Consider the following 14,312-nt stretch of genomic DNA (forward strand, 5'->3'; position numbering starts at 1 on the left):
CTTACCAAACTCACCCATTTCATCCTCACCCATAACAATTTTACATTCAACAACAAACACTTTGTCCAAACCATGGGAATAGCCATGGCTACTAGGATGACTCCCCAGTATTCCAACCTCTTTATATGCCAACTTGAAAATTTTTTGGACAAATGCACCACAAAACCAGTGATATTCTTGAGATACATCAATGATATTTTCATCCTCTGGACAGACAGCTCAAATGCTCATCGATTTCCACCACAACGCCCCCCCGCCTCCATTAATTTCTCCCTGGAACACTCCCACATTAGCATCAACTTCCTGGACACTACGATTAACTTTAACAATGGAACCTTACAGACAAACATATACAAGAAACCATTGGATCACCATACCTACCTTCACAGATCCAGCGTAACAGCCATGTTAGTCTGTGTTCGCAAAAGGAAAAGGTGCCACAAGTACTCCTTTTCTTTTCACAGATCCAGCAACCACCCCAAACATACCAAGAAATTTGTTATCTACAGCCAGGCATGCAGATTCCACAGAATGTACTCTGAGGAGACAGTCCAGGATATACACCATAACACACTCAAAACCACATTCACCAAACAAGGACACTCCACCAGAGAAATAGGTTGCATCATGGATTATCTCCAAACACCTAGAATTGTACAACCTAGGAAAAGACAAGTGATGAGCCATTAAAGTTAATGGGAAACCACTGGAACAATCTGAAATTGAAAAGAAAAACTCCAGTCTTGAAAGGAGAGAATTTTCCCCACCACAAATCACCACTCTGCACCATATCCCTGTTACAAGGAAAGGGGTTTAAGTGAATGCTGTCCAGAGCTGAGGGACAGTCTCAAAGGCAAGGAGAACTGTCAGAGTGTCTGGTAGTAAAGAGCTCAGGGTAGATGGATTTGGGGTGACTCGGGGCCAGAGTAAGGAGTAACTAGGCTGGAGGAAACCAGGGTGAGACCTTTATGCTCACAGGCTGGCTACTGGTGGTAAGGCTCATAGCAGCATAGCATTAAGGCACCCAAAGTTATACGGCAGGCAGTGTGAGAACCCCGTATTAGTCTCACTGATCCCTAAAATGTCACAGGAAGTGAGACACCCTGGGTCCAGTCTCCTTGCTTCAGTCCCTCTTTCATTATTTCTCTAGAATGGAACAGCTTCAAGAGGAGAAACTGAGGGAGTCCACATCAGATTATTCCATAGCTCAGTGGTTAGCGCACTCTCCGGAGGGATGGGAGACCCCTGTGCAAACCCTCTCTGCTCTCCCCTGCCCCCGGCAGAGGGAAGCGTGGAGTCTGGGTCTGTCACGCCCAGACAAGTGTCTAACCACTGGCCAAAGTGGTGAGGGTGGCGGCAGCAGCACTTCCTCCTCCAAGCAAGGAAGGAGTCTAACAATTCCCACCAGAGACTCCTTGGGTGCTTCGTCTTCCTGACATCAGTAGCGAAGCTGGGGGCAGTGGGGCAGCCGCCTGACCTGCCGCCGAAGACCCGGAGCGCCGCCAGGTGAGTATAGCGGGAGGCGCCTTTTTTAATCTCTGCTCCCCCTGTTTTTTCCACCTGGCTACGCCACTGCCTGACATCAGATGTGTGGTTCCCATTTGAGGATTGCTGAGGAGAGCTAGGCCCCCTCCCTGCAACCTGGATTGAGGCACCGATCTCCAGGGGTAGGGCTCTGCACACACCCCTGCTGTCAGCCTCTCCCATTGGCTATTTTAGATGGTTCCCACCTAGGATGCTGGCTTCCGTGGATTACATTCTAAGGTGCTTATCTCTCCCCATTCATTGTATAGGAGCCTAGGGCACCTAACTAAGCCTTGTGGATTGCAGGGTTTTTCCAAGCACCTAAAAATTAGGTAGTGACATCCCTGGTGCAACAGCTCCATCCCTTTTTGGATCTTGGACTGTGTTCACCCTCCCACTTTACCCCCGTCTTGGTATACGGTCGAGCACTTTCCGATAGTACACACATTAGAGGAGAAGATTATACCCACTATACCAGTTAGCAGCAAGCGTTTTTTAATCTGACAGTGAATAAAACGTGAGTTTCTTATGTCCCCAATGACTACTAAAAGTGTATTGGTAGCCTTTAGTGACCAAGAATTTTCAAGGCAGTGTAGAAAGCGTAGAAAACTGGGTCAGTAGTATTAAACTCTGGGCTTATTAGCTATGATACACAAAAACTGTCAGCAGTCACAGAGGTTTGGGGAAAAGATTTCAAACATCAGACAATATCTTAAAAGGGAAAAACAGGTTTATTTCATGCATTTTACAATAAACTAGTGTTACGAAAAGGAGGTTAAAAATACCCATTCACATTTTAGTTGTATATTTGATCTAAAAATTATGGGTAACTGCATCTACCTTAAAACAAGTTGGGAAGCCCTACTAGAGGTTTATCCAGGGAACTTTCTGGATTCAGCTCCATGTCAATTTCTATGCTAATCATCTTGGCTCATGCAAAAGCATTAAAGCCATGTCAGAATTCAAACTTTGCTGCAATAAGAACACTTCAGAGATAATGAACTGGCACAAAAGGAAACTGTTATTGCTAATCCACTATCCAGGAAATAAAACATTTCAAGTATGTCCTCCTGGGCCCTAACACAAACAGCTGATGCACAACTTACTGTCAGACCACCAATAAAACTGGTGAATTGGGTAAAGGAGACCTGGACAGCCCATTGGAAATGAAGATTTTCAAACCCAGGTTCAAATCGGGCTCAAGTCAGCAGTGGCTGAAAGTAGTTGCCCTCTGATATCTGTTCAGTGATAAAGAAAATGGTTCTGTGGTCTTGATTCAGTTCCTAGTAGTCAGGTTGGCACTATTTGGCCTATAGTGCATAGGCACTTGCTCTTTCCTGGCAAACACACGTGGGCCAAGTTTACTTTAGGTTAACTGAGCATAAGATTTTGGAAAAAAAAAATAAATCTGCAAATGGAGCATGAGCCAGGCACACAAATACGTCAGCCACTAGATTCCAGAAGGCCAAGCCTTGGAGATGAGACCATTGTTAAGGTGGGTCAAAATTTAAGATCAATAGCCTTTAGTCCTTTAACTTCTGAGGGAGAGCACTGTCTACAGAAGTGTTACAGTAAAAGCGTGACATCACCCAGAAGTAATAAGGTAGCTTTCTACACTATAATGTAGATTTCTCTCTCTCCATGGCAGTCAATGTAACTATCACTAATATCCTAATAAGAGCCCTTTGAATATTCATTGACAGCTGCATTTGCAACAGTGTTACTAGCTGAGTTTTACAAGAGTGTATTCCTTGTTAGACTTAGCTAAACTAAAGGGAAGCTAATTTGCAATGGAATAACCTATGACTATTTCCTGAGGAAGGAGAACTTCCCAAAGTCTCCTTATTCCCAGTTCTATTAACAGAAGCTGTTAGGTTTCAATATTTACACAAGAGAGTGACAGACGATTGTGCTGTCTTCTGCACTTGCAGTCCTACCCAGATGGAGGCTGGAGTGTAACAAAAATCAAAGATCTGCTATTTGTGATTGGCTCATAATGTTTCTAATATGGATGTTCAGAGTTTGTAAGATGTAAGAAAAATGCAATAGCTGGTCTTTAAAAATATTTATGCATGTTTATCTGGATCTTCAAATTAGCCCTGGGAGGTGTATTAGCCCTTGGAATTCTCAATGCTTTGAATTCAGACATATTTTCTGTCTGGGATAGTTACCTTAGGCAAACTGAACAATAAAGCATGGAAGATTTAGCCCTTTAAAGTGTCTATTTGGCAATAAGCCTTTAAAGACAGTTGCCTTTTGCGGTGAGCCACAAGATACTACCAGTTACCTTCGAAGGGAGTTTGAGGAGTCTCCTGCACATTTAAGTGAATACTGATGGGATTCACTCTGTTCCTGAGTCCCCTATTTTACACACATAGATCTAACTGGGATCCTGAGATGGTCCCTAAAACAGGAAACAGATGCAAATTAAAATACACAAAAACAAACGGAGCAACTTAGGGACTTACATATTTCAAAATCGCTTTCTGCTAAGCAATTGGACACTTTCAGCTGCTGCTCATCAGCAGTTCTAGTCCCAGGTTGCTGAGCCAACAGGGATGCTGCTCAAGAAAAGAAATCCTCTTTCCTAAGACCCCAAATGCAAGGGCGGACTGAAGAACAGCAGTAATTTGAAAGAGCTGCATTCACATCTCCTGGGAAGGGGAAGGTTTGTGATATGGAGGGAGTAAATCAAATAGGTGCAAATGAAATTCAAAGAGATTCTCTCCACCCCACCCTCCATGAATGCCACCCAAACTGCTGGCTCTTTTGATGGGTTTCTACTTGCAGGAAAAGGCCCGTCTCATAGGCCTTGTCTACACTGCCATTTTACAGCGTTCCAACTTTCTCGCTCAGGGGTTTGAAAAAACACCTCCTGAGCGCTGTAAAGTGGCAGTGTAGACAGCGCACCAGCACTGGGGGCTACTCCCCTCACTGGTGCTGCAACTACACAGTGCAACTGGTGCTGTTGCACTACCGTGGAAGCGCTTTAACGTCCCTAGTGAATACACAGCCTTACTAACATTCTCCCCCACTCCTCAGGAAGCTATGCCCCCAAACACCAGACTGTTTCACAAGACTGTAATAACAGACTCAAGACAGACAAATTATCTCTTGTATGAAAAGCCACTTTAATTGTTTGTCTGCCTCGATCTAGCGTACCCTCATTCTCTTCTGCTATAACCTACCCATGCTTATGATTTAAAATCTTAGGCTGTAATACTGTTTTCATCTATTGATAAAGTAGCTTACTAATTCAAAGAGTCTGACCTGACCATCCTGTCTACCTCTTGCTAGTGTAGCTAACCTTATTCTAAGTTACCAGATTTCAATACAAAAAGAAACCAAATTTTAGTAGAGGGAAACTCCTGGGGCTTTAGGAAAAGAATTCGATAGTACAGTAGAACCTCAGAGCTATGAATACCAGAGTTACAAACTGATCAGTCAACCACGCTCCTCATCTGGAACCGGAAGCATGCAATCAGGCAAAGGCAACAGCAGAGACAAAAAACAAAGCAAAAACAAGACAGTACAGTACTGTGTTAAATGTAAACTATTAAAAAAAATAAAGGGAAGGTTTAAAAAAAAGATTTGACAACGTAAAGAAACTGTCTCTGTGCTTGTTTAATTTAAATTAAGATGGTTGAAAGTAGCATTTTTCTTCTGCATAGTAAAGTTTCAAAGCCGTATTAAGTCAATGTTCAGTTGTAAACTTTTGAAAGAACCACCATTATGTTTTGTTCAGAGTTACGAACATTTCAGAGTTATGAACAACCTCCATTCCCAAGGTTTTCTTAACTCTGAGGTTCTACTGTACATGCACCTAAGTGAATGTCTCAGATGTTAAAGAAATATGAAATTAATAAGGGTAACAGCAAGAACAGAAGATTAGTTGACAAAGTCTGTTACAGCAGCTTGCAAAATCATTTACCAGATATTAGCCTAATAATTTATTATTTTTTTTGCTGAAGTGAGAGACAATAGCTCTGTGAGGTATGAGACAGAGAAAGTGCAAAATGTTAATGATTCAAACATTTCCCCAAAATCATTTTTGCTACTACAAGGGACAATGTAAACCAGGGTGCAGATAATCCCACCAAAAAAAATAAAAAGCTAATTTATTAAACCATAAAGTATTCCAGTGAAAATGCCACTCTCTAAAAGTGGCCCTTTTCATATATATCCTCCAAGTTGTTTCAATTTACTCAGTTTCTTACTCATGTTTTGCTTCTGCAATCCTTAAGGATCTCAGGTAGTTTATGAAAATCCAGTCTTCTGCCTTCTTTTAACAACAGAAGACAACACACAAAAATGCAGATTTTGGAATGATATCAATATACATTTTTAATAATTATAAGGCATTAAAAGCCATTTAATCCAATGCTGAATTTACTCTGTAGAGCACAGCAGGAAAATAGGAAGCCTTAAAGGCCACAATTCCATGAGCCCCAGAACCTGAAGAACATGGGTCATGTCAAGCTGCTTAAACACAGTGACTTTTTCAGCAGAGGAAATGCTATGGTATGCATTTTAAGACAAACAACTGCTATGCTTATCTTTAGATACACAAGATTATCTGTTACTATTTAGAGGAAATTTAGGCATTAACTTCAGGCTGATAAAATATGGATGCCTAAAAAAAAAAAGTATAAAAGTATAAACATTTTTCCCTACAGAATAATTACATTTTAGTAAATTCAGTTAGGTCCTAACATCTTAAAAAAAGACAAACATATTAACGTGGTATTGTGGAGGGGCCAGCAGACCGCATCCAAATGGCAAAATGCTTTACAAACCCTGTCAAGCAGTAGATGCACGGACAAAACGTTTAGCCCACTGCATAACCTGCTTTGTAGAAATGGTTTTACAAACTGTTTATGCCAAACTTATCATTGTACAATAAGTCTTAAAAAATATAGATAGACCCAAGATGCTTGAGAAACTGGTTTTCATGTGGAGGATTACACATTTTACTGGTAGAGGATATGGTATATGCAAAAATTCTCAAGTTATTTAATGAAACAGTTTAAAAGGCTTTTAGAATTCCAGACCATCTTGGATAATCCTGTTTAAACTCCCATCCACTGCTCCACCTAGAGCTACGCAAGCCAATGAAGCTGCAAGAATTGAGAGTTTTACGCAATCAATTTAGTTACATCTGTTTCAAAAAAAGTCATGCTACTGGTTTTGTTTAAAACACAATGCACTAAAAAGCTCCAGTCTTGTGTTAACATTTACTACAGGCCTGTCCTAATACAGCTGTGTGAAAATGTTTTCAGGCAGCATTCTTATAATCATCATAAAGAACTGCATAGTTGAAACAATGTAGAGAGATGGACTGTAAACATCCTGAAAATTCAAAGCAATTAATTCAGATTTTTAATTGGGTGAGCTTGTGTTCGCTCTTAGGGTAACTTTAAACCCATTTACTGAGATCAGAATCTAACACTATCCAGCCATGTAGCTTCACAAACTCCAGCTCTTAAAAATACCCAACAAAATCCAAGAGGAGCTTGACACTTGTAGGCATTTCTAAAATGTACAACTAAACATTTCGTTAGCAACAAACATTTCAAAAGAGACAAGATGTTCAGTTGTGACAATAATTTAAGAAATTTTGATTTTCCTTTCAAACATTTGGCTAAGACTGGAGCTTATCTTCTGCAGGAGGAAGTTATTTTGACAGGAGAAACATCAGAGATGACTCAGACAAAAGACATTTTCTCCAAGTTTAGTATTCCCTTTGAATATTAAAATAAGCCATCAACTCAGTCAGTATTTTACACCCATTCTTTATGGGAATCTTTTGTCTGGGGTGTAACTTTTTACAAGGTAGTTTCACTTCATCTCCTACACCATTCTTACTTAATAGAAAATGTGTCACTGAGCCATAAGGAATGTGCAGTATAAGACAGTAAACTGGGGCTGTCATTGATTCAAAAACCAACTACGTAGGCCCAAATATTTGCATTTATGGGCTGCAATATATATGTAGCACCAAATACAGTGTCCTTTAACTGTTTGCAATTATTAATACCAAAATCATTTCAAACTGATCAACATTGGATCATCCAGCACCAGGTGTAAGTGCTACATGTCTCAGAGGAAAATATGAGTGTATGATTGTTTCTTTCTATGTGACCAATATAATTCAGCCCATGAGAGACTACAATCGTGCACTAGAACCAAGATTAACACACTCTCTCACATCATCTATTCCCATTCAATAATCTTGTGATGTTTTCAGCCAGCAAATTCAGTCTATACCAGCTTATAGGCAAAAATGGTTCAACCCAGATCAATAGAAAATTTTCTAAAGCAGATTTCTTCCTCTCACAGCTAAGCCTCTTCAATGTGACAATTCACTGCATCTTGGAATAAAAGAAATATTCTTCAGTGCTCAATATGTTCTTCACATCCTGGAACCTCGCTCTTGCAAAATCTGAAAGAGACAGTTAAAAATTACACACGTTAAAATTTCCCAATATCAGACCCAAAGCCGGGGGGAGGGGGGAGAGAGCAAAAAGAAATCACTGTATTTCAACCATGTGATAAAGCCCAAATGGCTGGCTTAAGGACTTTCCTGAAACTGATGCCTTAATATAGAAAAACAGAGAATAGGCTATACGTCACTTACGAACTATCATTAACACACCTGTACAATAGATCACCATTAGTGTATTTGAGTCAGACTAATAAGAGGAAAGATAGAGCATTTAATATTGTAAGGGGGCAGTAAAAGTAGAGATCAATCAGACAAATGAGCACAATTGGTCATCGATGAAGTTCACAGCACACAGAGCAAACACAGAGTTCCTAAAAGTCACAAGACGGTAGAGAGAGCTGCAAGGATAGTAGGGCTAGGCCAGTTTCTCTGATCCTAGAAGCAAGGCTGTGTAGTTTGTGGGTTACCAGGGAAAATGGAGAACAATTGCCTTTTTCAAACTTGGGATTTTTTAAATTGTACTTGCTTTAGTAACATCTCCTGTGCTCTCCCTTGTTTTATTTATGACCTGTGTCACTTAGAGTAGCAATGAAATGTGCATAAGTAGCAATAAGATGTGCCAACGAAACCTTGGCAGGGACACAATTATAGTCTGAAAAAACAAGCAGTGTTTGAAAGTCAGGAGTATAAAAGCTTACATGGGCCAGATCAACTCCTATACAGAGTAGGCTGATCCATTAACCCTACAGTATCTGCCCTGACCTCCTAAAGCTGTCCTCAGTATTCGTTATATGGTAAATACAAACAGCCAGATTCTTGACCCGATGGGACTATTTGTTAGGCTACTAATACGTGAAAGCTATTAGCTTGATGTATTAAGTTAATGTTTTACATATATCTTCATGTTTGATCAATAGTATTTAATAGAATTTCATGCAATATATTGCCTTGCACAATTTCTCTTGCATACGTGAAGAGTCACAGTTCATATGCAAACCTTTCTTTTGGTGGGATGGGACACTTTGTGGAGTTCACTTTTCCAAGTACTATCCTGCCCAACACTGTTATGCTTTGTGAAGCGGAAGACGGACAATTAAGAGATACAATGGTTTTTGAAGCATATTGGTTACGTTTTATGAGAAGTGAGTTTAATTCAGGGGATAGAGAGGAGATGTTAAGAATCACACTTTGACAGGATTAATGTTGCCCACCCCACTGCAGTTGTGCGACCTTAGGTTTGTAAGAGGAGACTACACTGAATTGGAGACCTCCTCTGCCCTTAAGACACCATTCAAAAACCAGCCTATAACCCATATAAAGTGGCCCAAACTTGTGCACACAAACCCTAAATTCACATTAAAACGCTACCATTTTGTAGCACGCATCTCAAAAGACAGAAATCCTGTTTGAAGGATTCCACTCTCCTGCAGTGAAGAGTGAGCAGAGCCTCTCCTGGCGTGGGGGAAGAGGATGTACTCATTTTGCCAAGAACAGCCCGTTTGCTACAATATTCACTGCAGAAATCACATTCTGAAAATTGGGACTTTAAAATATTTTCTGAAGATAATTGAGTTTAAGTATTTGCCTCTGAAGTATCCAGGGTCTCTTCTTGGCATCTGCTCACCACTTTTCCTCTGCTCCCTCTGGTGGTTTTGGCTTTCCTGTCACCACCCGCTTCATCTCAACCCCATAGTATGGGCTCTAAATTCTTGCATGATGGTATCCAAGCACCTTAGATTAGCATCTCACATTACTAGCCTCAGTTTTTTCATGTAACAGGTGACTAGTAATGATGAGCTCAGTTATGATGGTGATTAGCACCACAGGGAAGCCTACAAATAAACTAAGGAGCAAGTCTTGATAGTAGTCAGACAAACTAAGCAAAGCTTTGAATATGCCAGCGACAAGTACAGAGCACTGGCATGTGGCTGCCTTCATGGTGCTGAAAAGGCTTTCTGATCCAACCACGAGGAGAAGGTATATGACAGGCCAGACACATTCCCCGGCAGAGGCAGCCACTGGTGTCATGCAGAATTTCCTTCTCTGGTACTTGCAGTGGAACAGAATGTTAAAACCATGAACATCTTACACTGATTACCCAGTAGCACCTTCCCTCCCAAAGGATTTCACAGGCCTTTACAATACACATACAAATACACCTGTCCCTCCGTACTTGCAGGGAGGAACATGGCAGCTACTTAATAGGGCACAGAAGCTCCATTTTAATGAATGCACCAAAAAACTTGACATTTAAACTTACAGTTAAATTTCATATGGCAAGTAACTACCTTTTCTAGTTTCAAAACCGGCCAACAGTGGATAAGCCTTTCACATCAATTACAGCCAATTAGGATAGTCTTTCCTGATATATATAATGCTTTAGGATCTTCAAGGATTACAATTAGTGAGACCCCTCAGTTGTATGATTTCTCCTAATAAAGGTAACTTCAGAGCAGACTGCTGTCTAGCACTACAGTGCAGATCTTGGTTACGTAATGACTTAGGGTCTGTCTATGCTACAATTAAAAACCTATGGCTGGCCCGTGCCAGCTGACTCAGGCTAAGGGGCTGTTTAACTGCGATGTAGCCGTTTGGGCTGGAGCCCAGGCTCTAGGACTCTGCTAGGAGCCCGAATGTCTACATCACAATTAAACAGCCCCTTAGCCCACATCATAGATGGGAAAAGTGCCATCTATTGACTCACCAACAGTACTTCCTGCAGTACCTGGATTTTACTTTGTGGTTGGAGGGTTCCTATTCACACTGTATACTGTTCCTGCTTAGGTTTGAGAGCAGATGAGATCACAACTTGTATTGCTACGAAGTTCCTATGAAAGGTTTTCTAGATGGAGTATGAAAAGTTTCAAATTATGTATCAAAAGCAAATGCTACATATTTCAGCATTAAGAAAATTTATCACCTGTGCTTCTAATTAATTAAAAGTATTCTATAAGAAACTGCATGGCAAACACAAGTGATTTCAGTGAGTAAAAGTCAGGCCTTGAAAATTTACTTGACAACTGCAAGTAAAGAGATTTGCCATGGTGAAAAATACATGCTACTGTGCCCCCTGCAACTTAAAGTTAGAGGAACAGTTAGGTACTGTAACTGTAATATTATCCACCAACATTTATTATATATATTGCAACAGCACCCGTGTATAGTGTTTTCCAAAACACAGAAGAGGGCACTCCCTACCCCAAGCAGAATACAATCCAGTTAATTATCAAACTTTAAAAGCACACATCTTACTACTAGGGCTGGTCAACTGGCAGGAAAAAGACATTGGCTATGTTATTCAATACATTCCACCATATGATAGTCACCAAGCAGAATGTGACCAGCATGACTGAATACCACAAAGAAAACTATCAGTTGAATAAGTTAGTTGATGAACTCCAGTGGGTTACAGAGTAGCAGCCGTGTTAGTCTGTATCCGTAAAAAGAAAAGGAGTATTTATGGCACCTTAGAAACTAACAAATTTATTAGAGCATAAGCTTTTGTGAGCTACAGGCTACACAAAGAAGTTATATCAATTCACCTAAAGATGTGATGCTGAACTGATTAACTAATTGAGTTTAACATCACACATTTAGTTAAACCAGCATATGCAGACACTCATATCAGATTCAACATGGCTCATCTTGCTTTAGCTTGCACCTGTAGACTCCTAGAGTTCAGGGAAGAAGGGATAACCAGATAATCTAGTCAGACCACTGACAGCACCTAGCTCCTGCACGCTAAACTCAAACCCAGACTTAAGTATCACATCCCACAGGAAACGAAGCTATTATGATGTGCCACAGGGAGATAATAGGAGTGAGTGAGTTGCATGTCACTTGTAACTTTAGCACAACATTTAATTCTGTGTAAAGCGGATCACAGTCAACAGCACATGCATACTCCCCAACCCTTTTCTTGCTTTTGGTTAGGCATTTTCCTACGTGGCTTCACTTTACTTTCTCTTTCCTGTAACAGATCATGGTGATGTTTCTCAAGTCATTTTCAAAGTGTTTCCTCTTTACCTTCTCTCATTCTCCATCTCCTAACCTCTCTTTCTCTTCACTGTGAGCTCTACCTCCTGCCCTGAACATTTTGGTTTCTTTTCTTCCATATACCCCACAAATCTGTTTCTCTCTCATATTTTATATGCACACCCTGTAATTCTCTTTCCTAGCTTATCCCATCAATCTCACACTCTTTCCCTATGTCATTCATTTGCTTGACCACATCCCATACCCCCTCACAAAAATGGTATTGAAATTTTACAAGATGGCCATTACCTACAGAATTAATTCCACAGACCTATACGAGATAAGGGGCGGGGGATATAGGTGGAACGGTCCAGGGCAACAACCTGGTGAGAAAGCAACTGCTCCTCCCATGCCAATCTGTTTGACTAGAGCAGGGGTAGGCAACCTGCGGCATGTGAGCTGATTTTAAGTGGTACTCACACTGCCCAGGTCCTGGCCACCGGTCCGGGGGGCTCTGCATTTTAATTTAATTTTTAATGAAATTTCTTAAACATTTTAAAAACCTTATATACTTTACATACAACAATAATTTAGTTATATATTATAGACTTATAGAAAGAGACCCTCTAAAAACATTAAAATGTATTACTGGCACGCAAAACCTTAAAATTAGAGAGTGAATAAATGAAGACCTGGCACACCACTTCTGAAAAGTTGCTGACCCCTGGGCTAGAGGAAGGTGTTGGGATAGGGATGCTGTCCCTGGACTCTGCTCAGTGGCTTTATTTTCATACTAGCCTCTGGCTAGTAGCTGCCGACACATATGAATGCCTCCTGTCCCTAACCATGGCCAGGAAGTAAAATATATTTGGTTCTCATTTTCATTGCTGCCCACAGGATTCTGAACAGGAGTAAGAACTGACAGATGCTGGTCAGTAGTCACTGTGTCACTTAGGGAAACTCTGAGCTGCCTGTTTGTAGAGTCCCTGAGTTTATACTCATGTGATAAATGAAAGTTTCATACTGACCATAAGGACTAATCATTTAATTTTAAAAAAAATGAAAGCTTAGATTTTGCAAAAGTAGGCAACCTTCCCCATGCATGCTTTTCAAACATTTTATTACTGCAAGATAAATGTATCTTTTTTAACCCATATGCAAGCAGCACTGAAGTTGCTTGTAAAAAAGCTGCCTTTCCAAAGGTACAGGTAAGAAAGGATTTGGAGTATGATCCCATAAGATGCTGAATACCACCAGATTCCAGTGATTTCACCTGGGCTTTGCAGTATTTAGGAGTCCTGATGAGCAGTAAGTAACAGATATAAGCAACAGCAGACTTAAAATAGAAATGATTGTCAACAAAAACATTACTTATTCTCCATGCACTGCTTCAAGCATTGTAAGGCCACTTCTTGGTAATTCATCATAATAATTTGAATTTCAGTTGCACTGTCCATTTAGGGACCTCAAAGCACTTTACACTCAGTAAATTAGGACTTGGCCTCTCCCCAGTGAGGTTTTTTCCATTTTAGAAGTGTGGAAACTGGAGCACAGAAGTTAAGTGACTTGTCTATATTCATACAGAGGGACTGAGGCAGAGTGGAGAAAAGAATGCAGACCTGCGGACTCCCTATATTGTGCTTTAATAGGACCATCCTTGGCTAACATACTTCAGATGGACAAGCCTCTTAATAGGTTGCCAAATCAGACATTTACTGAAGATTTTTATTAGCTGCCATTATACACAAAATATATGACAAGAGAAAAAACAGGCCATGTAACAACAACAAAAAAATAGAACCATTTCTGTCTAAAAATATTTTCCCCTAGAATCTGTATAAAGAATTTCCCCTCTCCCAGCATAGCTTTAAAAGGACTGATAATGCCAGCGTTACTTATGTAAAAAAGCACAAGAGCCAGTACAGGTCTTGTCATGTCATCACCATCTGTGCAACAGATCATACTATAAAGTCTATTACCATTTCTACCACTGTGATTTTCACCTGACACTAGGAATAAAGGCAACTATGACTACAGAACAAATACACCACTAGGACTAGCCAGAAGATGGTACTGGTGAGGGGTAGGTGGCAGATGGGGCAGAGGAAAGCATGTGGGTGAAGTCCTAGGGCAGCTAATGCTCACCATGACATTTACACTTAATCTGAGTCATTCATATCGTAATCCGTCTCTTCATCCTCGCTCTGAATGGCATGCAGCAAGTGTAAAGAAAGGGAGGGAAAAGAAAAGATTGAAAGTGAGTCAGAGCCAAAGCAAAGTACAATCCACTTACACTTGAGGTATGTGAGGTTATTTTACTTTAATCCAATTCTTCATAAGGCAATAAGATACCACACAATTTAAAAGC

General features: G+C 40.5%; 1 protein-coding gene across 2 annotated transcripts in view; it reads right to left on the reverse strand.

Annotated features, from left to right (window-relative positions):
* Positions 1-2,236: 2,236 nt before the first annotated feature.
* Positions 2,237-14,312, reverse strand: part of LOC140918024 (BTB/POZ domain-containing protein KCTD5) — a 68,382-nt gene continuing 56,306 nt past the window's right edge. Inside the window, exons 6-7 of one of the 2 annotated variants that reach the window (XM_073361566.2) lie at positions 14,090-14,148; positions 2,237-7,966 (exon numbers count right to left, since the gene is read on the reverse strand). In XM_073361566.2, the coding sequence (XP_073217667.1) occupies positions 14,104-14,148 (45 nt within the window). In that variant the 3' untranslated portion in view covers positions 2,237-7,966; positions 14,090-14,103. The remainder of the gene's footprint in view (positions 7,967-14,089; positions 14,149-14,312) is intronic. The other variant, XM_073361567.2, reaches the window with a different exon arrangement.

The sequence above is a fragment of the Lepidochelys kempii genome, chromosome 10, assembly GCF_965140285.1.
Source record: "Lepidochelys kempii isolate rLepKem1 chromosome 10, rLepKem1.hap1, whole genome shotgun sequence".
Taxonomy (NCBI): Eukaryota; Metazoa; Chordata; order Testudines; family Cheloniidae; genus Lepidochelys; species Lepidochelys kempii.